The sequence below is a fragment of the Chenopodium quinoa genome, unplaced genomic scaffold (genome assembly GCF_001683475.1).
Source record: "Chenopodium quinoa cultivar QQ74 unplaced genomic scaffold, ASM168347v1, whole genome shotgun sequence".
In the NCBI taxonomy this organism is placed as follows: Eukaryota; Viridiplantae; Streptophyta; class Magnoliopsida; order Caryophyllales; family Amaranthaceae; genus Chenopodium; species Chenopodium quinoa.
The window spans coordinates 3,177,424-3,201,880 of NW_018743697.1; the positions used below are offsets into that span (position 1 = coordinate 3,177,424).

General features: G+C 34.8%; 5 protein-coding genes across 6 annotated transcripts; 2 read left to right on the plus strand and 3 right to left on the minus strand.

Annotated features, from left to right (window-relative positions):
• Positions 1 to 1,887: 1,887 nt before the first annotated feature.
• Positions 1,888 to 8,350, plus strand: LOC110684270 (alcohol-forming fatty acyl-CoA reductase-like). The gene is made up of 10 exons (XM_021860707.1): positions 1,888 to 2,083; positions 2,317 to 2,420; positions 3,966 to 4,168; positions 4,646 to 4,746; positions 5,061 to 5,253; positions 6,545 to 6,706; positions 6,812 to 6,893; positions 7,068 to 7,337; positions 7,557 to 7,684; positions 7,877 to 8,350. The coding sequence occupies exons 1-10, from the start codon at positions 2,005 to 2,007 to the stop codon at positions 8,028 to 8,030; spliced, it is 1,476 nt and encodes a 491-aa protein (XP_021716399.1). The 5' UTR covers positions 1,888 to 2,004; the 3' UTR covers positions 8,031 to 8,350.
• A 396-nt stretch (positions 8,351 to 8,746) lies between these two features.
• On the minus strand, positions 8,747 to 18,107 carry LOC110684269 (proteinaceous RNase P 2-like). Its single transcript, XM_021860705.1, has 7 exons — positions 17,935 to 18,107; positions 15,089 to 16,110; positions 14,497 to 14,598; positions 14,196 to 14,368; positions 13,637 to 13,757; positions 12,773 to 12,841; positions 8,747 to 9,232 (listed from the first exon to the last, which is right to left on the minus strand). The coding sequence occupies exons 2-7, from the start codon at positions 15,974 to 15,976 to the stop codon at positions 8,993 to 8,995; spliced, it is 1,593 nt and encodes a 530-aa protein (XP_021716397.1). The 5' UTR covers positions 15,977 to 16,110; positions 17,935 to 18,107; the 3' UTR covers positions 8,747 to 8,992.
• A 371-nt stretch (positions 18,108 to 18,478) lies between these two features.
• Positions 18,479 to 19,659, plus strand: LOC110684272. The gene is made up of 2 exons (XM_021860709.1): positions 18,479 to 18,841; positions 19,106 to 19,659. Exon 2 carries the CDS (start codon positions 19,109 to 19,111, stop codon positions 19,586 to 19,588), a length of 480 nt encoding a protein of 159 aa, XP_021716401.1. The 5' UTR covers positions 18,479 to 18,841; positions 19,106 to 19,108; the 3' UTR covers positions 19,589 to 19,659.
• A 132-nt stretch (positions 19,660 to 19,791) lies between these two features.
• On the minus strand, positions 19,792 to 24,123 carry LOC110684271. Of its 2 annotated transcripts, XR_002503748.1 has the most exons (4): positions 21,586 to 24,123; positions 21,339 to 21,482; positions 20,348 to 21,223; positions 19,792 to 20,258 (listed from the first exon to the last, which is right to left on the minus strand). XR_002503748.1 is itself a non-coding variant. In XM_021860708.1 (3 exons), the coding sequence occupies exons 1-3, from the start codon at positions 22,396 to 22,398 to the stop codon at positions 20,642 to 20,644; spliced, it is 1,539 nt and encodes a 512-aa protein (XP_021716400.1). In that variant the 5' UTR covers positions 22,399 to 24,123; the 3' UTR covers positions 19,792 to 20,641. The 2 variants fall into 2 exon arrangements, 1 of the variants encoding a protein (XP_021716400.1); XM_021860708.1 differs by having other exon boundaries at positions 19,792 to 21,223.
• Positions 19,974 to 20,629, minus strand: LOC110684485 (putative protein TPRXL). Its single transcript, XM_021860941.1, has 2 exons — positions 20,348 to 20,629; positions 19,974 to 20,258 (listed from the first exon to the last, which is right to left on the minus strand). The coding sequence occupies exons 1-2, from the start codon at positions 20,627 to 20,629 to the stop codon at positions 19,974 to 19,976; spliced, it is 567 nt and encodes a 188-aa protein (XP_021716633.1).
• Positions 24,124 to 24,457: the final 334 nt, after the last annotated feature.

The following is a 24,457-nucleotide window of genomic DNA, read 5'->3' on the forward strand; positions in this document are numbered from 1 at the left end:
GAAAAATTGGTATGAATTAACTATTTTCATAACATTATTTTTTTCCCCTCTTTATTCATATTACTTAAATTTTGAATTTTTATTGATTTAATTCTTTAAAAAAAAATTTGCATTTTTATACCTACATTTTGATTCTTGAAATCGTCATGGGTTATTTAGCTCTTATGTCAACGATATTATTAATATTACTCTGTAAGAATTATATCAAATGAATGCAATTAATTTTTTTTTTTTTTCGATATTTGCAAAGCTGAGCATCGCCGAGGGATTATCTAGATATGATTATGTAGCAAAAAAAATAAATTAATCATTTATGTAGCAAAAAAAAAAAAGTTTGAGCCATATAATATAGATTAATTGATGACCACTCAACAATAATTGATTAATGAAAAGGAGAGAAACATTAGTTTTGCATGTTTGATAATTTATCTCTATTCACATTTGGCATCTCGATCATGCATGATCTAATAGCTTAATTACTTACATAAACTATATATCAAATTTCAACTGTTATTTATCACAAATTAACCTGGCAGTTGGTGTGCGAGTTGTATATTTAGACCATAACAAATACCTCCAAAAACAATTGAGGAAAAAAATATAGAATGTTTGGTGGGAAATTTCATCCGACACAATCTAACTCAACCCCCAAATATTGGTATATCATACTCTTTAAACCATAATAGCACATAATTAACTACAATATGATACGTACTAGACTTCTTCTGTGTGATAATGACCTACAATATGTACACTATTTTAGAATGTTTGAAAAAAAAATTGCGAATTCTTAGAATTTATCTTTGGATTATTCCCTTAAAAATATCATTTTATCTATGTTAGGAGACAGCATGCGAGAGTAGGAGTCCTTGGAGAATGTTTTAATTACTATAAATAGTTTTTTAATAAAATTATGTATCTCATATTCTTAATTACAATTAGTTGGTTATAAATACAAGCCTGATAACTTGAATGCAAACAACATTAAATTATATGGAGTAATATACTACCACAACTAAAATCGCCAACAATGTGTACATTCATGATCTTAATTAAAATTAAAGATAATTATTTGAATTTGGAGGAATTAGAGATTTGGATTCGAATGAATAAAGAAAAAGCTTATGAAATTTAGTGTCTGCAAAATCAAAATTTTCCAATTATTTTAACTCGTTTTTCAATGGTTATGCTAATTATTGTATATACTTAATCTTTCATTGATAATTATTATGCAAAGTATTCAATAGAGTCATCGATACGTGGAGTAACTAAACGATATATACATGTCAATTTTAAATATAACTAGACGATATATACATGTCAATTTTAAATACCTATTATATATAAATTTACGAAGTAGAGCCAAGCTTAATGATTAAAAAAACAACTACATACGATGATACGAAATACCTATTATATATAGATTTACGAAGTAGAGTCAAGCTTAAGATCTAGTCGCATTATATTATAGTAATGTTTATAAAACTCAACAAGTATTGGGTAGTTAACTAGTTACTCACACCAAAAAATTCTCTACAAACCACGAAAGTATAAAAAAAAACTCATTGACCAAAATATGAACCGCATGCACGCGTTACCCAAACTATTGGGTAAAGTATGTTAGTGAATTTCACGCTAATTTTATGCAAATTAGTGGGTCTAACCAAGCTTCTCATAATTTATTTTATATAATGCAAGTTCTCTAATTAATTATTTACTACATAATTAGCCCACCAAATCATCAATCTATCATATTAATCCACCGCTAATATTACTTGCGTATACTCTACCTTATTATTATTTTGTCTTTTCTTTTTTACCCCTTTCTATTTTCTGATCACCTATATTATCATACAAGTACATGTTATATATATACCCTCATATAATTCTTATTCACCCTATAAAACGCTCATTTCTCAATATTTCTTCTCTCTATATTTATTCTTTCTTTCCTCCTTTTTATATCTTCTCTTCTTTTTTAACTTCTCTTCTGTTTTTCTAACAATGGAGTTAGATAGCATTTTGAAGTTTTTGGAGAACAAGGCCATTTTAGTCACTGGTGGAGCTGGATTTCTAGCAAAGAGTATGATATCGCTCCCCATCTTTATTATTCATTTATACGTTATTTAGACGTGTCAGACGGGTTGGTTGACTTGGTTCACGTAAAGTTAAAAATGAACTTGAATTGAAGTGTTTTTTTAAACTACCGTTTTACTAAGTTTGGAAATATGATGGGATTTTCTTACCATCGTATTGGTATCGAGTCGAATTTTGACAGGTCTAGTTGTAACAACCGTCTTTCTTTTGGGTTTGTAGTATTTGCAGAGAAGGTGCTAAGGTCTCAACCTAATGTGAAGAAAGTTTATCTTCTACTAAGAGCTGCTGATAACAAATCAGCTTCACTAAGATTGCAAAACGAGGTAAGGAGTATATTTTTCTATAAAATTTAGCTTGTTTTTATAAAGTTTAACATGAACATTGTGCTACTTTTATCTAATTACTGTATTTTTGTCTATTTAGCACGTAAACAAGGTTAGTGAGACATTGAGTTGCTAGTGTTTTTCAAGTTTTTGTCTTTTAATTTCTAGAATTAAATTTTTTTTTCCCGTAAAAAGTTCCTATAGCTAGATTTTTAATCATAAAATGAAGCTCAATATATTCTTCATCAATGCGTCACATTAAGAATTATATTTTGCAAGTTGGAACACATTTTTTTTTTATAATATGGAGTAAAAAAAGAACACCAAAACTTTCCTCTTTTAGTTTCTTTTTGGTCCAAATGAACTCCAGGTATTATAAATGATTGAGAATGAGATTTGAATACATGACCTATACGGCTATACACATGTCCTTAGTGCATATCACTTGGCCAATACCTTGCTCATATGTTAGTATGTTATTGTACTAACATGTTATTTATGTTGTAAACTACAATATGTACGATTATTTAAGGAAATATATCTTACGAGTATAAAACTTTAGTACGACAAATTACATACATATATACTCCTACTTTTGCTTACTTAATGGGTGTCTTTATTGGGTCAGGAGGGTAGTTGGTTTCAGTAACTACTACTGAGTACCAGTAAAAATGGAAGAAATTATTACATATGCTATAAATTGTTTTTTTTTTCCTTTCTTTTTTTTTTTTTTTTTTGTTTTAATAATTTTTTTTTATTTATTTATTTTGGCAATTCCCTGAAATCTGTTATTATTTGGAGGTTTTTTCAGGCTAAAGTGTTAGGTTGATATGATTTGCCATTGCAGTCTAGAAATGTTTGAACTTTGTCACATCTTTCTTTCTTTCTATTTGTATGAATAAATAGTGTCTAACAATCTAACCCTAGCTTAAGAAATTGTTATTTCTTTTTTGGCACATTGATTACTATATTTTTAACAAAAACCAATTAATGGTATAATGCAAGCAACTGAATTCTTTCCACTAACTCACGAACGTGATTGTTCACTCACTTTATCCATATATGCAGTTCTGTATGATAATAGTCATTAAACTATCCTAAAATTGTATGATTAAGGATATAACATAAAGAATTCATATCATATATACAGAATAGCTGTTTTTTATAAAACTAAACTCATCAATCATGTATAACTAATTAACTATAAGTGTGCATATAAAACAAAAACAATTACGATTTTATATTACGGAGTATATTAAAGGTTAACACCTTTCAAACGTATACGCTAGATCAAAAGTATATGTGTGACTATATATAAAATAAATATCCAGACGGAGGTGAGGGTTCGTGATTATAACATAATAATTCATAGATGACCTAGCAAAAAGTCTTGCATGCTTTTTTTTTTTTTTTTTTTGCATGCTTTTCTTATTAATTTACAAACAAATTGTCAATAAAATAGAGTAAAAAAAAAAAAGAAAGTGAAATTGGAAAAGAAAAGAGCAATGTAATGACCTAAGTACAAATACTTTTTGTGTTTATTAGGTGATTGGAAAAGACTTGTTCAAAGTAGTGAAGCAAAAGATGGGGGCAAACTTCAATACCTTCATACAAGAAAAGGTGACAGTGGTGCCAGGTGATATAACTTGTGAAGACTTGGCAATCAATGAATCTAAATTAAAGGAAGAATTATGGAGTGATGTTGATGTTATTGTTAACCTAGCTGCAACTACCAACTTTGATGAAAGGTACACTTTATTAGAAATATATATAATTAAGTAATTAATTATGTTAGTACTTCATTATTACTCTATATTATTTTTTTAGGGAAGTTGTATTGAAATTATTGTTTTTAAATAACATACAATATGTTTGATTATAAGTGAGATTTTATTTAATTGAAAATGACCCAAGTAGTGTATGTCTAACTTCTTTATCCATAAAATAACCTAATTTATCCCTAAAGCAACCCAATTAGCCGCTGGTAGCTACTTAATACGAGTAGTTAACAATTACTTAAACCACCGTGTTATTCTTATTTGGTTAATAAACTAGATCCGAAAAATTACTAAAAAAGGGACGTGATAGTTAATGCAGATGTGAACGTTTTTTCTTCGTTTACCCTAGCTTGTTAAGTGGCTAACAGTTCGTGTTAGAAAATTAAATTTATTTACGGAATGATTATTATAGATAAATGATTGAGATAATTGAAAAAAAATTTACAGGTATGATGCTTCGTTATACCTTAATACTTTGGGCGCCAAGCATGTACTGGACTTTGCTAAGAAATGTAAACACTTGGAGGTGCTCGTCCAAGTATCGACTGGTTAGTACAAAAATTGAGTTTATTTTCATATCATCGTTACTTTTCTAGGGTTTAAATAACATAATCAATATTTTTGATCTTATACATAATAATTAAATTATACTTCGTATTGAAGATGATATAAAGGGGTACATGTAAATTAAATATTAGTACGTACGTGACATGGTTAAACACAAGTCACTTATTAAGAGTGTAAAATGTGTCGGGGTTAAGTCTAAAATTAAAAAGTTCCGTGTTTATTGATACACTATTTAAGCTAGCAATCTTAAATCAGACTCGTGCTGACCAATATTAGAGGTGATAATTTTGATCAGCTTATGTTTCGGGTGAGACGGCTGGACTAGTAAAGGAGAGTCCTTACTTCATGGGAGATACATTGAATGGGAGACCTGGGCTAGACATCGAAGCCGAGAAGAGACTTGTTGAAGACAAATTGGCGGAGCTTCAAGCTGAGGGAGCCACGGCAGATACTATCAAGTTATCTATGAGGGACATGGGCCTTGAAAGGTATGTCAAGACTAACTTTGAAATAGAAACATAATGTTAGTTTTAGTGTTATGATTTAACTGACATACTGTATGTTATATTCCGTAAATAATTTAATTGACTTTACTATAACAAGGCGTGAACAAGATAGCTACAGAATACACATGTCAAGAGTTGAGTTAAATAGGTTAGTGTGTCATTGGCCCGCTATCTACACTTTTTAATTAGGAAGTACCTACTATATAATGTAACTTTCATTGCCGCCTAATAAATGAATTCTTATGAACCATTGGAAATTAGCTTTACTAAGGCTACTAACTACGACTGACTGACTATCCAATGTGAGAGAGACACTACAAGAAATGGATGAATATTATGGTTGATCAAGTACAATGAAATTATCTTAGTTATTAAAAAATATTATACAACCCATTTTTAACGTGGTGCTCTTATAAGTTAGTCCATTTGACCCAAAAAAACACTCATAAATAGCGTGTTTATGGTGCAAACAAAAAGAGATTGAGGGAGTATTAATCAGGATCCGTATGATAAACACAAATAGGTTGAGTCGTAGAATGTCTACAATCTTTTCTGAGTGCTGACATTATTCAAATCAGCTTCAACTTTAAATCAATTGGCTCAGCCATTTCTACTTTCAAAAAACATTTTCTTTCCCTTTTTTTTAAGGCTAAATTGGTACTCATATGGCTCATTTACACTGTTTTAAATCACTTCTAGACCAGTAACCAACTACCAACTGCTTGCCTTTTCACATTCTTAGATTGTGGTCTTAATGTCTTATCTTCATTCAATAATAGTATTAATTCCACAATATGTAACATCCTTTTCTTTATTCATACACAGATTTACTCATAAATATTGTCCTATATCATAGAGATCATACCAAAACACTTTCCCCCAAAAAATGATGAATAAGACAGTTTGATATTAACATTAATACGAGAAAGAAGGTTGTACTATTACTCTATAAGGATATATACATTTAATAATGTTGATGATAGACCTTGTAATTTCACATCACACCACAACATAACTCTATTCATAGATTGAGATGTGACCTAGACTCGTAATGGATCATATGTAACACTAGTCACTTTTTACCATAGTTTGGATAAATTTCGAACACAGTATTAATTTGTGTTTTTAAACCGGATTACCATGTTCTTTGTAACAGCAGTACACGCACCATCTTTTCGTGACAACACACCACGAACAATGTCGAACATATACACAAAACTATAATTATTACTTCGTGTTAACTAAATTTGTGCTTTACTAATTAATTTATCAGGGCAAAGCACTGGGGATGGCCAAATGTTTATGTGTTTACAAAGGCGTTAGGAGAGATGGTACTACTCCATGAAAAGGGAGACATTCCTGTTGTTATTATTCGTCCTACCATCGTCACCAGCACTTATAAAGAACCCTTCCCCGGTTGGGTCGAAGGTATTAGGTAATGAACTTTTTCTTAAATATTATGGCAAATGCTAGCAAATGCCCGAGTCATTAGATACAAACGATACATACTCGATGTTATACTAAATACTGACTTTTGCAGGACAATTGACAGTTTAGCTGTTGCTTATGGTAAAGGGAGGTTGCCATGCTTCGTAGGTGACCCCGACTCGACTGTTGATGTGGTAAGGTCACCCTAAAATGATTAAATGAGTAATCTATAGTCCTATACTAATATATAGTAACAAGTATAAACGTATTCAGTATATAATGCATGCATACGGAATGATTATAATATACAAAACTTATATACGGTCTTGTGTTTTAAGAGTATGATTTGTAGCCAACTCAATGTGCAGATTCCTGCTGATATGGTAGCCAACTCAATCATAGTAGCAGCCATGATTCATGCAAATCAACCTGGAAATCCAAGGATATACCAAGTTGGATCATCAGTAAGAAACCCGACTTCATTGACAACACTTCATGAAGTAGCCTACCAGTATTTCAGGAGGCATCCATGGATTAATAAGGATGGAAAACCTGTCATAGTTAGCCATGTCAGGGTCTTAGGATCCATGGCTAGCTTCAAGCGATACCTTACTCTTCATTACTTATTACCCTTGAAGGTACTGCGCTTATCTCCTAAAACTTTGTTTCGATCAAATTCAACACGTAATAATGTTCTTTATATGATCATGGAGCATATGGAGTTATAAACCCAGGCTAGTTATCCAGTACTTGCAGAAATTACTTATTTAAAATGATGTTGGCCATCTTTTTTTTTTTCTCCCCAATTTACAATAATAATAGAGTTGGTGTTAATTTGGTATAAGTTTTCTCAACAGGCCCTCGAAATAGCGAACATTGCATTTTGTCAATCCTTCAAGGGCACATTTCTGGAACAGAGCAGGAAGATCAACCATGTGATGCGGCTGATAGAAATTTACAGACCATATTTGTTCTTCAAGGGCTTGTAAGTTACACTGAAACAATTTTATAGAATTATACTCCCTCAATCCAGAATTAATCGTCACATTTGTGTTGTAAATCAACTAGTAATGTGACAACAAATATTCCCAATGAGGCAGCACTATAGACTTTATTTATGTTGCACAAAACTGTTTCTAAAAAAAAATGACTTACAGAGTTTGAAAATATGTTGCAGATATGATGACAGCAACACTGAGAAGTTAAGGATGGCAGCAAAAGATAGAGGATTGGAAACAGATATATTCTACTTTGATCCTAAAGCTGTTAACTGGGAAGACTACTTCATGAACACTCATCTTCCTTGTTTAGTAAAGTACGTCTTCAAGTGAAACTACTCGCAACAGCAGCAGCAGCTTCATTAGCAATAATTAAGCAGAGGAAGAAAGTCGGTCCAAGTGTTTAAAACAAAGAAAATTTATTAAATTTATTTATTACACAAATTTGCAATATGTTTATTAATTATGTGCTTACTATATAGTTGGGACTGTAATCAAGTTACTATGCCGGATCACAGTCTAATCTATTATGTAATTGGTGTTACAGTCCTAGAGATTTGGAAGTAATTCACCTATCTTTTGGATCATTATGACATTATTATTAAAATTAATATATATATCTATTCATCTATTGCCCTCGAAAAAAGGGTACCTATGAATTATTCTGATCATTTACCTATATATTGTGACAATGTCAATATTATCATTATTTGACACATGAAGGAACCAATTGTGCATACAATTTTCAGACAATAATGAATTCAAGCTTCTCTTTGCAACAGAATTGTGCAATATTGAAATTTTAATGACTAACAGTTAATCAATAACAAAAACTCGTTTATGGTGACAATATGATATGCAATGAGACTAAAATTATTGGTTATTTCTGCAATATATATAGAGTGTAGATATGTTAACAGGTAATCTAGCTTTAGATTTCATAAATCAAATAAGAAAAAAAAAAATCATCTTATACCCCACTACTCTAGTATTGTATAGTTGCAATCAAGGCCTCAAGGGCATCAAAGGATTAATAACATACCTGTTAATTATATAATGTCATTTAACTTGTGATATACCACCAAATAAGTACAAGCAAATTTCAACAGTCAGACAAATAATAGCCTGCCTGAAAGTTTCCCTCTTCAAAAAATTGTTACAGTCAGGTCAAAAAAAGATATACCGTGCATACTTTATGTGGCTGTAAATTGTGGGTAATGATCTATTTCATAGCCATGGAGAAGCAAAAGGAGCCGTGCAATGGAGTAAAAATAAAATAAATTGTTACTGATGAACTAATCCAGTCTGGAAGGAGATGGATCTCTCTCCTTCCTTTTACCAGTCAGGGATGCAACCCCATTTCCAGAACTGTGATGGCCTCCGTTGCTGCAATTTTTTGATGTAATATGCATTGACTCACCCGAATTGGAAGAGTTGCTAAAACTACTCGGCCTAGTGATGCAAAGCCAACTTCTTGAGAGCTCGTCGGTGTTTTCACTGGCTATTGGGATATGCCAAGATCCATTCTCTGATTCCTGCAGAAATGATATGAACCAGAAATCTATAAGCAGTTTGAGCAATTACATGATCCAATTAAAAAGGTGTAAAATATTACAGAGTAGGTGCACAATCAATGAAAATACTATATCACAATGATCACCCCTGGTGCCAAAAATGGACAGAAAGCAGGTGAAAGCAACTGCATAATATTCTCTCAAAAAATGGCAAGAAGTCGTACCAATTTCATGTTAAGGTTAATAATCACATTCACGAACAATTTTAGTAATCCAAGTTAGATTAAGATGATCTTTAAATGAAATAAAAACTAGGAACACATATCCCATCATACAGCAGGTGATAGCTTAGTTCCCAACACTCTCCAAAACTTGCCTCAGATGTATACCTTTGGTATCACTGGTGGGTTCTCTTAATATGGCATCTTATGGGATTGCCCTCTGGCTCTGAATAATCTATGAGCTCTGACATCGATTGAATTTACACGACATTTCTAGCCTTCATAAAGAGCACCTAAAGATAACCCTTGAATAGCCAATGGGATCTCCTAGCATCAAACACCAATTGTTCCCATATAGGAAGAGCCAAAACTTTTTTACAATTATGTTATCCAACACTACTAAATCTCCATATATGCACACAAAATGAACTAAAGCCTTAGGCTAAAAGCCTTCTAGAACTCAGGTACAAGTCGTTTGCAATTTCCATTTGGCATTATAGAATTTTAGATATCTCAACAAGGTTGTTTCACTTTTAAAAATCAACTTATAGAGAATCCTTGAATAGCTCATTTAGATCAAGTTGCATCTTTTAATTTTGAGATTCTGTGTTGCAACTCAAACCTGCCAAATATAAGCTAATCCCTCATAAAATGCTAACATAGGAAGGCTATTCTAACAGCTCATTTGGCATGACTTAAACTCTTAAAGTCCCCCAACACTAATCTACCTAACACACACATTACGTTTCCTGAACACCTTTGAATGGAAAGGCACAGCTGCACAGAAGCAACATAGTCTTTATATTGTCATTCCCCAAGCTCACAACAAACAGACCTAAAATTACAAGTGACAGATTATGTGAAGATAAAATGGAAATAGGCATAAGGGTTACGAGTGACAAAAGTGCTTACAACCCATCTAATACATTATAATATTATAAGCCCATTTCAAGGTGGGGGGCACTCACCAATTAAAGTCTCTCACCAGGTTTCCAGAAACAAATTGAAACTAGATGGCTATAAACAAAGATGAAGACTCAGTGACAACTCAGCCACATATAACATGTCACTATATATGGGAGTAAGATAAGCACAAGCTGCACAACCAGATCACCAAGGGGCCAATAACATTGAAGATAATAGTTTACTTTTAAGAGGAAAGCTTCACTTCTTAACTAATTACTTTATCCTTTTAACAGTTCAGTCATCAAAAGAAGATTTAACAGAGGTTAACCATCTACACAGACTACACATATTTAAAATCTGGTTCATCCATGGACCCCTTTTCTATTCCATCTCCTACCTCTAAATCCACAACCATCAACTATCACCTTAGCCTCACGAATATCCACACCAACCACGGATGGATAATAAAAAAATAAATAAACAAAAAAAGACTTTCTCCATTAAGGCCTCCATAGACACAAAGCAACATATACCGAAAGCATTTTATTTACTCAGAACACTGCAAAATCCATAAACCTGCCAAAAGTTAAGGTAGATAATAACACATAGCTTCTTTGTGCAAAATCAATCGCCCCCTTTTCAAATTCAAAGTGATATCTTCTCGAGAGTCTTAAATCAGAGATATAAAACAGAAACTAGGCTCTGTAATGTAAACTTAATACAAGAATATGAATATGATCAAAGATGGAATGATGTCTTCTATTACACTAATTCAAAAGCTATGGCATGGGGAGTCACTGCTAACTGGGCTCATATGACCGTTGAATGCATCACGTAAAAGCAAATTATTTATTGATCTGTTGGCTACTGAAAAAATCGAAATCTCATTACATCTTGGTTGCAACTCACAGCTATCACATACATAGATGGAAAGGTTGGAGTTTGATGCTTTTAAGATCAAAAAAACTTTATATTTTGCCCACTATTTGGTTATATAGGTATTTTCACTTTAATAGTAATCATAAATAACAAAAAGGGAGGGAATTATGGAGTGACTAATGAAGTGATCATACTGATCAAAGAGGATGGTCAAAAGAAGGAGATGAAGGGGGGAACTAGGATAAAACAAGAGTAGGTTAAAAAAGGATGACCAATTGACCAGGAACTAATAAATTGGGTTGATGTGATTGTGCTCCTCCCTCTATTTCCTTTCAAATTCCTTAACCTTTTTGATGGTGAACCAAAGTACCAAACATACCAGATTTTTTTGACTTTCCCAAAAAAGAACAAGATTAAAGCTAGAAAATAAAAGTTTGGCTATAATCTCTTTAAAAAAAAAAGTAGCTTTCATGACTGTAATAATAGACCAACAAGGCCACTGCAAAAAGCATCCACAATGTCTGCTAAAACAGATCCACAATGTCTGCTAAAACAGATCCACAATTAAATCGTGATTTAAAACTCTAGCTATAAGGTTTATAACTGACCAAGACAAATGGACCACATTTAACAGATAACCCTGAGTCTCCTACATGAGAGTGGTCACCAAAACATAGCTCACAGAAGTATAAACCTTTGAAACAGCTACGGAGTATGTAAAATGAGAAAACTCCAAATATAAGAAATTCTTACAGTTCACACTCTAGCCCTTTTCCCATCAGTATGCATTGAGCCATCGAGCATGGCAAACAACATTTGACACCAAGCCATATAAAATCCTCTCTAGCACGCCCAATAACATTACCTTTTGCAGTTCCCATGTCGGCAGGACTGTATCCATTATCAGCCTAAACTCAAGCTAATGGTCCAACAACAATTTGAGGACCAACACTTTATGGTTGGTCACATGCAATATATTTATCACCTTCCTGTTGTGAGAGGATTAGGACAACCTATTCTAGACCTATTTGGTTCCCTAGGGGGCTGATTTGGGTCAAGGACATCCCACCCACTCGTCTTATAAGATGTCCTACCTGAAAAAGAGCATGATTTAAGTGCCCTAACACCAATTTACCTAACACACATTACAGTTTCCAAAAAGCACAGTCATCATAATTGACCTAACTACACCTTGAAGATCTCAAATTTGGTCGGGAAACAGATTACCCTCAATAAGGCAGCTTTCTAGGATGGCCAGTCTAATTAGTCATTAGGTGTGACTTATATACTCTAATACCAATTTACTCAAAGCACACATATATGTTTCCTCCAACGTTCTTCCTTGAGTAAAAACCAACCACTAGAGACTTTAAAGTGACCCATATATATTCCCTTTTCACATACCAACAGTAGACTATTATTTCATGCTAACCCTACTATTCCCAAATCCAGCTATTCACTCTCACATGCCAAATAAGACATGAAGGTTTTTTTTAAATCAAAAAAATAAAAATGGAGACCGAAAAAGAGATAAGACCAAGATTTAAACAAATACCTGAATAAGAATAGAGTATGTTGGAGGCATTTTAAGATTAGGAACTCCTTTCCCAAACGTATAATGGACCTACAAAATCAAATAATAGGCTTATTAAAGAGGTGAAAAATGAAATTCTAAAAACGATAGTAAGAAATTTGAAGAAGCACACAGTTTGCACATAATAAGAAACAAGTCGATGGACACACACACATGGACTAGTACAATACAGTAACAAATTTGAAGAAGCACAAAGTTTGCACATAATAAGAAACAAGTCAACAAACAAACACACATGGACTAGTATAATTAACAGGTTCTCTTTCCAAAGGTTAAAATATAGTCATTTCTCAAGGCTATACCTATAAATCTATAATGCAGCAAATAAAATTCTACCACCAATACAGCAAATCACTATGGTTCATTGAAGCAATATAATGATAGTGATACCACATCGAACCGAATTCCTCATAAGGTACGTACTATATTCCCGTAATTCCTTGCCCTCCCTTTCTTTCCTCCCCACAACATCATCTCCATGTGTTGGCAGTTGTTTAGTTGGAAATAACATCTAACTTCCCACCAATAGGAGAAATGATACTTTATGAATGTTACAACATACAAACTCCGGGGATTGAAACTTCCAACTCCACAAATCTAAACAATTGACGCCTAAGCTAACCATAATTTCCTCAAATAATCAGTTCACAAATAGATCAGTTCACGCATGCATTAATTATTGCCATAAATTGGAGTAAAACAAAAATATCTACCACAAATCACAAAAACTGATCTAACAATTCTACCCTATCCCAGAAATCAGCAGTCTCGGTATAGCCAATATGGCAAACTTGTCACTCAACTACTAAAGAAACAAGTACATACTTGATGCCGTTCCTTCCACTGCAGAAAAAAGCTGCTCCCAAGGAGTTCAAAAATATGATCACGCATTTCATCATTTGTGACAAGCAAGCACTTCATCTTTACAGCAGCATAGAGCCAATACCTGAACACATTTAAATGAAAATTTTAGTGGTGTAGGCAAGAGAGATAAAAAAACACTAAAGATATTTTATATAATAATACAAAAGGATCATCTAGCCAATAACAGGAATTTGGAAATAAGTATTGCCAGATGAAATTTGATAAATTTGGGACTCAATCCGTTTAATCAAGGTGTTATCAGTCAGAAAGTAAAAGTCAGATATAAAGATCTTATACTGTTCACAAACAGCACGTTTGAATAATTATACTTAAAAATACAAAAGCGCTAGACTATTAAAAAAATAAAAATAAAAATGAAAAATCCGTCGCAACTCATGAAAATTTAAATCGAAGGCCAAATCTAATAACCAAAAAAATAGAAAATCAACCAACTGTCTCGGTTAATATAGAACAACAATGACGTGAAATGCCCATGCAAAAAAAGTATGGAAATCCTCACCAATCATCATTTGATCCACTAGGTGTAGCATAGAGTATGCCTTGAGATAGCCATTCCTCAAGCAGTTTTTGACTGGAAGGGTTCTCCTGAAATGCTCGTAGACGTTTCTTGTGCAAGACAACCAAAGGCCACCTTTTATTCCTAGTATACAATTCCATTACTACAGCTTCAAGCTGCTCTATTACAATTTCCATAACGAAAGCAAAATAAAGAATTAAAATTAGTTGTGTTATATAATTAAGTGATGTCAACAACAAAGGTACGGAAACAGAAATACAGAAAGAAAATAGAAATGTTTCACCTGTGCGATACTGAACCCTCCCTCCGAAAAATTTTGCTGGTAGAGCCCAATATTTGCTCCATCTACTATAGCCTCATAACCTGAATGGCTATCAATCCACTCCTGCAGCAACATACAAGAGCAACATGAGCTCTAAGAACAGAATAATGAAACGATGCTTAGTGCTGTGAACTACAATAGCTTAAGCTATCTCCCACTAAGTATTTCCATCAGACATTTCAGCAATTGTATATCCAGTTCTCCATGGTTCTTTATCTTTAGCTAGTAAAAATGATAAAAGTAGCTAAACATAACTTACAAATATAAAATCTTTCTCCATTAATATTTTACAGTCATAGCCTCCATTAGATTGTTCAAAGCACTACAATCTTTTCCTCCCACAAAATTTTAAAAAGTTAACAAATCTTAGCACCCAGAGTTAACAAATGTTTTTAATATACTCTAGTAGTGTTATTAGAATGTTTGAGGGCAGAACAAAATCAAGCTAAACAAATGCTAACTCAAAGAAGAAAAAAAATCAAATTTAATGTACCTACAATCAAACAAATCACAATCATTCAAATAAAACCAACAAAGCAAACATAACACTCACCATAAAACTCTTAAAATCAGACTTGATTTCCCTCTCCATAGCCAAACCAGCAATTGATTGCGCAAACCTCTCGGTCTCCCCACAATCGATATCGACACAAACCAACCGCTCCCCACACCCACAACATACCCCATTATAACCAATCTTAACCCTCTTCACCTCCCAAGGTCCCTTCCCTAACCACCCCATCCCATGCCACCCACCCCCACACCTCTCCCTCACTTCCCTCACCTTCCCAACATCCCATGCCTCGACACCAACCTCGGCCGCCTTCGCCCCTTGAAACCACTTCTCCACAACCCCAGCAGTCTCCTCACTCACACCCCTCACCACCCCCCTCAACTTACTCAAATATTCATACACCTTCTCCTCTCTCCCAACTTCAGCACTAACCCTTAAAAGGGCACTCAATTCTCCCTCTTCTAACTTCACCCCATTACCCTTCATATGCTCCTCCACACCATAAGCTTCTTCAATCCTCAAATTCTCACAGTACTTCAACAATGCAGGACCATAAGTCCTCAACCGTGGCGAAACCCCTTTATCCCTTGCACATTTGATCAACTCAAATGCATAATCTGGATCATTTTTGGCAGCTGCAAGGCGCGCAACTTGGGTAATTGTAGCCTCAGTTGGTGGGATTTTATTGGATTGCATATGCTCGAAAACACGAAACCCATTTTCAAGAGCAAATGATTTGTTGGGAGAGGAGAGAGATTCAGGTGACGAACAAAGATGGAGGATTGAATTGAAGTGATGATGAGAGAGACGGAGGTTTTGGGATAAAGCTGAATTGTAAAGAGAAATTGCTTTTTTGAGATCGTTTTGCTTGGAACAAGTACCCAGTTCGTATTGTAGTTGGGTTTCTGGGGTTCGTTTCTTCTTCATTGTTGGGAAGAACTAAAAAGTAAAGAGGGGTTGTTTTTTTCTAGTGGGTGGGGCGAAAAATAGGGAGTAGTAAAAGGAATGTTAAACCTCTACTGATGAAGCTTTGTAAGGTTTTGAGAAATTAGGGGTAATTGCTGCAATTAGAAGAATAAAAATTATCAAAATAAAAGGTCATTGGAGTGTCTAATAAATTCAAAAGGAAAAAAATTAATGTGAATAATTAAAAAAAAAATTGTTAATGTTGAATATACTACGCAATTAAGGAGGAAATAAAATACAAAATAATATTATGAAGGACACTAGTTCAACTTAGGACTTTAGGAGTAATGATCATTGGACCAATTTATTTATTTTTGTTTATTGTTAAAGATCAATCACTTTGTAATAAAAATTTGTGAAAATTTCATGTGTAAAAGTGCATATTAATATGAAATAATTTTTATTTTTTTTAAAAAAAAAAAAAACTCTCCAAGGATTAGTGTACAAAATAGGTGAAATTTAGTCAAATTAGTGTTTTTCCTTATTATATTGAAGACTCAACATTCAATCAATCAAAGCCTTAATCCCATAAAAGTCAGCTACATGAACCAAAAATAAATGTTCTGCATAGCATCCATTTATGAAGACTCAAAATTCAAATTAAAGTATTAAATTGAGTGAATTGAACATAATCAATATAGAAAATTACTTTTGTTGGGATGAGTATAAAGTAGTCCCTTCGTTTCTTGAAGGTAGCCCCTTAATTTCAATTTAATTATCCTCATAATCACATACAAAGTACTGTAAGTGATTTCACATATGCTCTTGCTCATCTACTCAATTCAACCAAAAAGAGGACTTGTATAGCAACTAGAATTATACTCAGAGTATGAAGAAAAAAAAAAAAACAGACAGAAGGCAAACTCTAGGAATGTTCATAGTCAGGCACCGGGTTCTATCAGAATGGGTCACGTGAAATTCGGTTTATGTTTCTTTATTACTAACTCCGTTAGATGTTATGTGCAACGATTTGACATAAAGTTCAGAGAAAAAATGTCTAATTGTTGCACATAACCAGTAATGGAGGTAGTATTAACTTCCCTTTTATTAGATGTCTTACCTTGATGGTGTCCGTAGGGAACAAAAACAAAAACAAAAAAAACAGAACCAGCATTGCCAGAAAATTACATTGTATGTAGGTATATATATAATTGAACTTAACTAGTTTTCCCTACTAGTACAATATAGCTGTAGTATTGGAGCATTGCCTACTAGCTAATGTGCGGCCGCCTTGCTCTCATGGACTTCAATTCATACTTTTCACACTCCACTCCCCGCTATAATTTAGTACTTAATATGTGACTTAATTATATTGGAGTAGTATTCTACCTATATTACTGTTTATTTATAATAATTAGTAGCCGTATTACAACTTAATTGTAAATTCACCTAATATTCATCCAACAAAGGAAGAATAACTGAGAAAGAAGAGGTCTAAATTTCATAGCCCAATCTCAGCATTAGCAACCAAATTTGATTCAATTATCTCATAATTTTAGGGATATCGGCTTAACCACATATTAAAATGCAATCAACACCAAATTTTTCAAAAGTGAAAAAAAGAAATTAGGGTTACGTACTTACGTTGCATAATTGCATTAATCAAAAATTAAATAAAATGACGCAATTATTAAGATCAAAAGATAAAAATTAAAAAATTAAAAAAAATAAAAATAAATAGACGTGTAAAGTCGAGGAATGGAGCAGAAAAATGAATTGAGTTCTCTGTGAATATCTCTAGTTGCTGTAAAGTTTCCAATCATCAAATTTTTAGAAGCAATAGTTGAAAACTTAAGATTTTCGAAGCCTACAAACTTATTAAACTAAATTAGATGAAAGATGAACCCTAGATACTAACATTTAGATGAAAGATGAACCCTAGATTGTGAAATTAAATACCAAAAGAAACAACAACTTACCTCAGAAGCTGCTCAGAAAAAACAGTTAGTAATGGAGAATGATAAGTGCGATGTTGAGTGCGCTTCAATGGAGATCGTCAAGAGCGCTTCAATGGAGGACTGAGAGAGAGAAGGGAGCAAGATGGCCCATTTTTTTTCTCCCTTATTGTTTCAATGGGTTGGAGCCCACTTATAAATGGGTCAAATTCGTCCAATAAATAAACGGTCCGAGACATTATACAATCGCGCAATTATGGATCCTTAAACTGACAGGCCGGACTTTATAATGATTTGAAATTATAAATAAACCTCTTTATAAAAGTATTAACTAGTTAGATCTAGTGCACGATTTTTGACAAAATTTTTATAATGGATAGCAATCTTTAGTTAGTTGTACAGTAATAATATACGTATACATATACACCAAAATCATCAATGTTGGTACCCGCGCAATAACTCCCTTCATCCTTATGTTGTAGATAGTTTGATCGGCACAAGTTATTAGGCAATAATAATAGATCTTTAGTGAGTTCAGAGTTTTTTGTTTTTTAATATTTGGATTTTAACACCTTACAAAAGGCTGAAAATGTTTTTTAACACCCCCCAAAAAAAAACTTTTATTTTAACACCTCCCAAAAATATAAAAGTTGGAAGTTAACACCAAAATCCATCTTCCGTTAACAGAACTGTTAGTGGGGCCCACCCCAACGGATATATTTTTAAAAGATCTGTATATAAGAACCATTCTTCCACGATTCTTGCACGATATATAAGAACCATTCTTGCACGATTCTCCCCCAATGAACGAAATTGTTGTTCTTATTGAATAGCAGCAGCGCATTGCATTGTTGCACGATACTTGAAACAATTCTTTCACGATTCTTCCACGATTTTTGAGAAGAGGAACAGATTGAAGCTGCTGAAACAGGTGAGTGCGGTCAATTGTTCGGTTGTTTGGTAATTATGGTTTAAATTCTCTTCAATTATTATTTGCAATTGTTTCGTACTCAGATTAATGGTTGGATTATGTTATGTACGCATCTAAATGCCCAATTGCGAAATTAGGGTTCGTCAGAAATTGAATTTGGGGCTTTTCGTATTATGAAATTAAAAATGAATTTTGTTGCTGTCAATGTTAATTCGTCAGTGTACAAATCTGACGAATGTGACTGTCGATCTAAAATTGATGCAGATTATGTCGTTTGTTAGCTCTTCCCCTCCTGAGGCCAGAAAATGTAAGTGTGGTGTGCCAATGGCCAAGCTCACTAGCTGGACAAGGGAGAATCCAGGCAGGAAGTTCATATCATGTAAGTTTTATGACCCAATAACAGAAACAAGGGGTTGCAAAGCTTTCGAATGGGTTGATCAACCTGATGGAACAGATTGGCAAACAGGGGTTATCAACAACCTGTTGTTGGATAAGAAGCTGCTAAAGGGTGAAGTTAATGAATTGAAAAGGGAAGTTGATGAAATCAGTGGCCAAAGGAGGTGCCTACTTAATGAAGTTGATAATTTGAAGATGAGATGCAAGGCCTTGAACGCTGACAGGAAGAGAATGAACAGGGAGTGCAATGAAGGGAAGGTGTCTTCAATCAGCTGTTTTGGTTGGGTGGGCATGGCCATTTGTATAGGTTTGTCAATGGGTGTAATTTTCCTAATGGCTAGGGGTGTGTAATAGTAAGCTGTATTAAGTAGTTATAATTTCTTGTAATGACTTGAAGTGTTATAAATATGTCTTTTAATCAACCTATTTATGCCTTGTCTAAGTTCCTATTTATGCCTTGTCTTTTAATCAACCTATTTAAACATGTGAAACATTAAAACATGGGAAATATGTGAAACACTAAGATAGTTCAAGTACAGGTTGACAAAAGAACCTTACTTCAACATGTTTCAATGGCAATCAAAGCCATGCAACCATTACAATTCAATATCTAATTGTTCAAATTTGTTAAGGGAAGCCACTAAAAAACTAGCAAGTTACATAACCAGTCATGAGTACATAATAAAAGTTTGAAATTGTTCAACAGACATAATGTTTGATATCCAGCATGAGTACATCACTGAGTAAGGTTGTTGAGGGATTGCAGCCTGGCCCTTGTTACAACACCTGTGGCTGTTGTAGGCTGACTTGAGGAAGACCTTGTCTTTCTTTTTGGTTGGCTTGAGGCAGGCTGACTTGAGGAAGGCTGAGCTGAGGATGGCTGACTAGAGGATGGCTGAGCTGAGGAATGCTTAGCTGAGGAAGACTGTGGCTGTGGGCGCTTGCTGAATGGCAGACAACCTTCTTGCTCTTGAGGAAACTTTTTGTTTCCTATGCTGTTTGGTCCAGCCCCAATTGCACTCTATGACATGCATATAAAAATAAAAAGTCAATGGAAAAGACACATACATATATAAAACAAAGGGGGAGTTGGTGTAATGCTTGTGTTACCTTTTTAGCAGCCCTAATCTCTTTCTTCTTCCTCTCCTCCACCATCCAAGGAGTGTTCAGTGGGGGTCTGCCTGCTGACTTTATCAGCTCTGTAGCTGGTGCAGCAGGTACTTTGCAAGTCTTGGCATAATGCCTATATCCCCCACAGTTGCTGCATTGCTTCTTCCTCTTGGTACTTGCCTGACCACCTGAAGAAGAACATTCTCCTGGCTCAAGCTTCCTTTTTTTGCTCTTTGGTCTCCCAGGTTGCACCTTAACAGAAGGGGGTAGTGGTTCCCTCATTCTGACTGTCTCCTAGTGCTTTGGGCCAGGCATTGGTTGGACAGCTGGTTCATAAGCAGACCTGTATGTGTCCATGGTATAGTATGGGTCAACAACAGCCTCTATGTCACCCCTCATATCCAATATGCAGGCATAAGCATGAACACATGGAATGCCAGTGAGTTCCCAATGGTAACATGTGCAGGTCTCCTTGTCCAAATCAACCAACACCTGGTCATCCTTCAGCTGCACCTCAAATGTATTCCCTCTGGATGGCTGCACCACACAGGACCTAGCCACAAAGTCTATCCTCCCCAGAACATGCCTCACATATGGCACTAAGTTGTGTGTAATTGTTTTTGAATCCTCCCACTTTTCATTATTCCTGTTCATAATATACCTCCTCATCCATTCCATTTGGGTGAGGATAGGTTTATCTCTGGCAGGCCTAATGACTGCATTGAAAGTCTCACACATGTTGTTCAACAACATGTTGGACTTGCAGTTTGGTGTGAATGCATGTCTAGACCAATGGTGGGGAGGAATGTTGATTAAATACTCATATGCCTCTTCATCGAGGAATTTGATAGACTCCATGGCAATTTCATGCTCAAACTGACATATAAAAGCATACCAGAAATCACACCAAGCATATACAAGCTAACCAATATAAAAACACACCAACAGTCATATAAAAGCATAGGCTAGCTTCAACAATCAATAAACTTACAATGGTGGTGGCCCTAGCTGCTCTCCAAAACAGCTCCTTAAAGGTTGATCCAGTGAAGTTGAGCTTGAAGTTAGCCCAAATATGCCTCACACAAAACCTTTGCTCAGCTTTGGGAATAACATCAGCCATTGCTTTAATCAAACCCTACCAAATGCAGACAAAAGTATAATCATCAGTCAATCACATACATACACATGAAAACTTAGAAATTGAACCTAAATAGTTAAGAGGGAAACAGAAGCATTACCTTTTGCCTGTCAGACATGATGGTCAGCCCAGCTCCTTGATCATGTGTGAACATTGACATAAGGGATTCCAAGAACCAACCCCAAGTTTCCTGGTTTTCAATCTCCACTGTGGCCCAAGCTAGAGGAAACAAGTTGTTATTCCCATCCTTAGCAACTGCCACCAGAATTTGCCCAGGAAAGGCACCCTTGAGGTGACAACCATCCAACCCTATTAAAGGCCTACAACCCTTTGCAAATCCATCTCTCAATGGCCTTAAACAGATGAACATCCTCATGAACAATGGTGGCTCTGGCCTGTCAATACCATCAACAACAACATTGCACCCTGAACCAGGGTTGTACTTCATCACAGCTTTCCCATAATCCCACACCCTAGCATACTGCTCCCTAGCTGAACCAAATATCAGTAGTTTTGCCCTACACCTAGCTAGCCATGCCTTATAGTAACTCACATCAACTCCTAAATCATTCAAAATCCTAGCCCTAATCTCCTTAATTCTCCAACCAGGGTTACTCCTAAACTCTTCTAAATACCTCTCTGCTATGTATTCAGCAGTAAGCATCTTGTTCTTCTTTACTCTGAAGCAGGAATGGTCTAAATTCAAGGTTTTGATTTGCCAAGTTTGCTGCTTAACAAGTTTTGATGCAAACACCTTGAACTGACACTTTACCCCCCCCCCCCACACATGTACAAGCAGGCATTCTACAAGTGTAGCTATTGAACTCACAGCCACATCTATATCTACACTGAACTGTAATCCTTTTACTGTCATTATGCAAGTAGTAGAACTCATACCTGTTTTGAATGGCATGAAGTCTTAAGGCCCTCCTCAAGACTGAAGCATTACTGAATTTCTGATTTAACTTCAACTTGATTGGGTTGTCAAAGTCCACATCAGCATTAAACCAAGGAGCATAGTCCTGTTCCTCATCAGATCCACACAAACTCCTTGAATCATCTGAATCAGCATCACTTTCTGGATTCACCTTCGGTTTTCCAACATCCAAATCATTTGTCAACTCTACTCTCTTATCTTTGCCAACCCTGTCATCTACTGCACTCTCCAAACCTTTCCTAAGGCTCTTGTTCACTTTGGCCAAGATCTCCTTTGACCCTTCAATATACCATTCCTCATCCCCTTCATCAAATTCTTCTTCACCAGGTTCCCAATCTTGTCCCTCATCACTCAAATCTGAACTTGAATAACCAGATCCTTCACATCCATCATCCTTTTCTTCATCAAACCTCAACACTTTAGCATTAGCTGAGGCTTTCCTAGGTGGACTCTCCTCCCTTTGTTCAGTTTCTGTCTTCTTAAACCTAGGGCTCCTCCTAATAGTCGATGTATTTGAACTTTCTACCTTCTTATCCTTTTTTTTTGTCTTTGCAGGATTGGGTTGGGCCTCTTGTATGGGCTGACTAGGAGCTTCTGTTGTTACAAAAACCTCAACATACCCCTCTTCATTTACTGTCTCCAAAAGGCCCTTAACCTCTTCACTGTTAACTAGTTCCCTTTTCCCAGTGTTAAAGGTTTTCCCCTTCTGCCTATACCAACAGCTGTAATGCATAGGCACATCCATATCACCATTAACAAAACCATGAATTGCAGCTGTTCTAATCAAATGCACATCCAACTTAGATACTTGAACCTTCCTCTTCCAGTAACACCAACCACCACACCAACACAGCAGCTGCCTGTTTTTGGTTACTCTTTTAGGGACAAAAGCACCTCCCACTCTAAGGCAGATGTCAACCAAACTATCCTTGTCACCCATTATCTACCCACCAGTGAAAAACATATAAAACATATTAAAAGCCATGTAACTATACATGCACAATACGAATAAACAAATCCATCACAGCCACACAAACAAACACATAAAAAAATTGAAAATAAACATATACAAGCCAATGTAGGTGCTCAGTAACATAAATTAATCAACAAACCACACTTGCTAGTTTAATTAACAATAAACCACCTTAATTAATCTCTACTTTCAATTACGAAATCCAATTAACCTAAGTCGCATAGTCAGTTACAGAAATTGATTTATCAAGGCTTTCCTACTGTGGTCCCAAAATTTACCCTAATTACCCAATTATTGCAAGGTTTACAGCAATGAAGCACCAGTAATTGACGAAATTGCTATCAAAGGAGAGCAATTTTACCTTATTTTCTGTGAATTTCAAGCGGCTTTCGCACTTTTGTAGTTGAAGAAGATGATGAAGAAACCCTCCTGAGCTTATCTTCTCCAACGTTGACACCACCCTACACTCCACTTCTCAGCCAAGATCTCCTTTGGTTCAAAAGCGAAATCAATGAAGGTTCAGAAAGAATTCAATGCAGAAGGTTGCTGCGAATTCAATGAAGAAAGAAGTTTCGTGTTTTGCTGGGTGAAAATTGAAGTTCAAGCCAATTTGTGGGACCCACGTTAAATTTCCGTGACGGAAATCGTTAACTGGTGTTAACTTCCAACTTTTATATTTTTGGGAGGTGTTAAAATAAAAGTTTTTTTTTGGGGGGTGTTAAAAAACATTTTCAGCCTTTTGTAAGGTGTTAAAATCCAAAATATCCTTAATATTACAATTACAATTAACTTAATGGACATTTTGTCTAAAGGCCTTTTCTCATACGTTTATTTTCAGTTCAGTTCAGTTCAGCTCAGCTCATTTCAGTTCAGTTCAGCTCAGCTCAGTTAATTTCCTTCTCTTATAAAATATTCATTTCAGTTCAGCTGAGTTCAGTCAATGAGAACAAACCCATAAGATCTCCATAATATTAAATATAAAATATTGTAAATATACTTATTTAATTTTTATTGAGTAATGAGTGTGACAATAACTCAATTGTTTACTCAGCTTTAAGAGAA

Bases quoted from the DNA above. Each gene is read 5' to 3' on its own strand.
- LOC110684269 (XM_021860705.1), bottom strand. From the start codon at position 15,976: ATGAAGAAGAAACGAACCCCAGAAACCCAACTACAATACGAACTGGGT. The intron at 14,369-14,496 runs GTGAAACATTTC...GTAATAGAGCAG, and splicing joins GAGGGTTCAGTATCGCACAG to CTTGAAGCTGTAGTAATGGA. The intron at 9,233-12,772 runs GTATTTGTTTAA...TCATTTCTGCAG, and splicing joins CATACTCTATTCTTATTCAG to GAATCAGAGAATGGATCTTG.
- LOC110684272 (XM_021860709.1), top strand. From the start codon at position 19,109: ATGTCGTTTGTTAGCTCTTCCCCTCCTGAGGCCAGAAAATGTAAGTGT.
- LOC110684270 (XM_021860707.1), top strand. From the start codon at position 2,005: ATGGAGTTAGATAGCATTTTGAAGTTTTTGGAGAACAAGGCCATTTTA. The intron at 4,169-4,645 runs GTACACTTTATT...AAAAATTTACAG, and splicing joins ACTACCAACTTTGATGAAAG to GTATGATGCTTCGTTATACC. The intron at 4,747-5,060 runs GTTAGTACAAAA...AATTTTGATCAG, and splicing joins GCTCGTCCAAGTATCGACTG to CTTATGTTTCGGGTGAGACG.
- LOC110684271 (XM_021860708.1), bottom strand. From the start codon at position 22,398: ATGCCATTCAAAACAGGTATGAGTTCTACTACTTGCATAATGACAGTA. The intron at 21,483-21,585 runs GTAATGCTTCTG...TGCATTTGGTAG, and splicing joins TCATGTCTGACAGGCAAAAG to GGTTTGATTAAAGCAATGGC. The intron at 21,224-21,338 runs GTAAGTTTATTG...TTTATATGTCAG, and splicing joins CAGCTAGGGCCACCACCATT to TTTGAGCATGAAATTGCCAT.
- LOC110684485 (XM_021860941.1), bottom strand. From the start codon at position 20,629: ATGAGGGAACCACTACCCCCTTCTGTTAAGGTGCAACCTGGGAGACCA. The intron at 20,259-20,347 runs GTAACACAAGCA...TGCATGTCATAG, and splicing joins AGATTAGGGCTGCTAAAAAG to AGTGCAATTGGGGCTGGACC.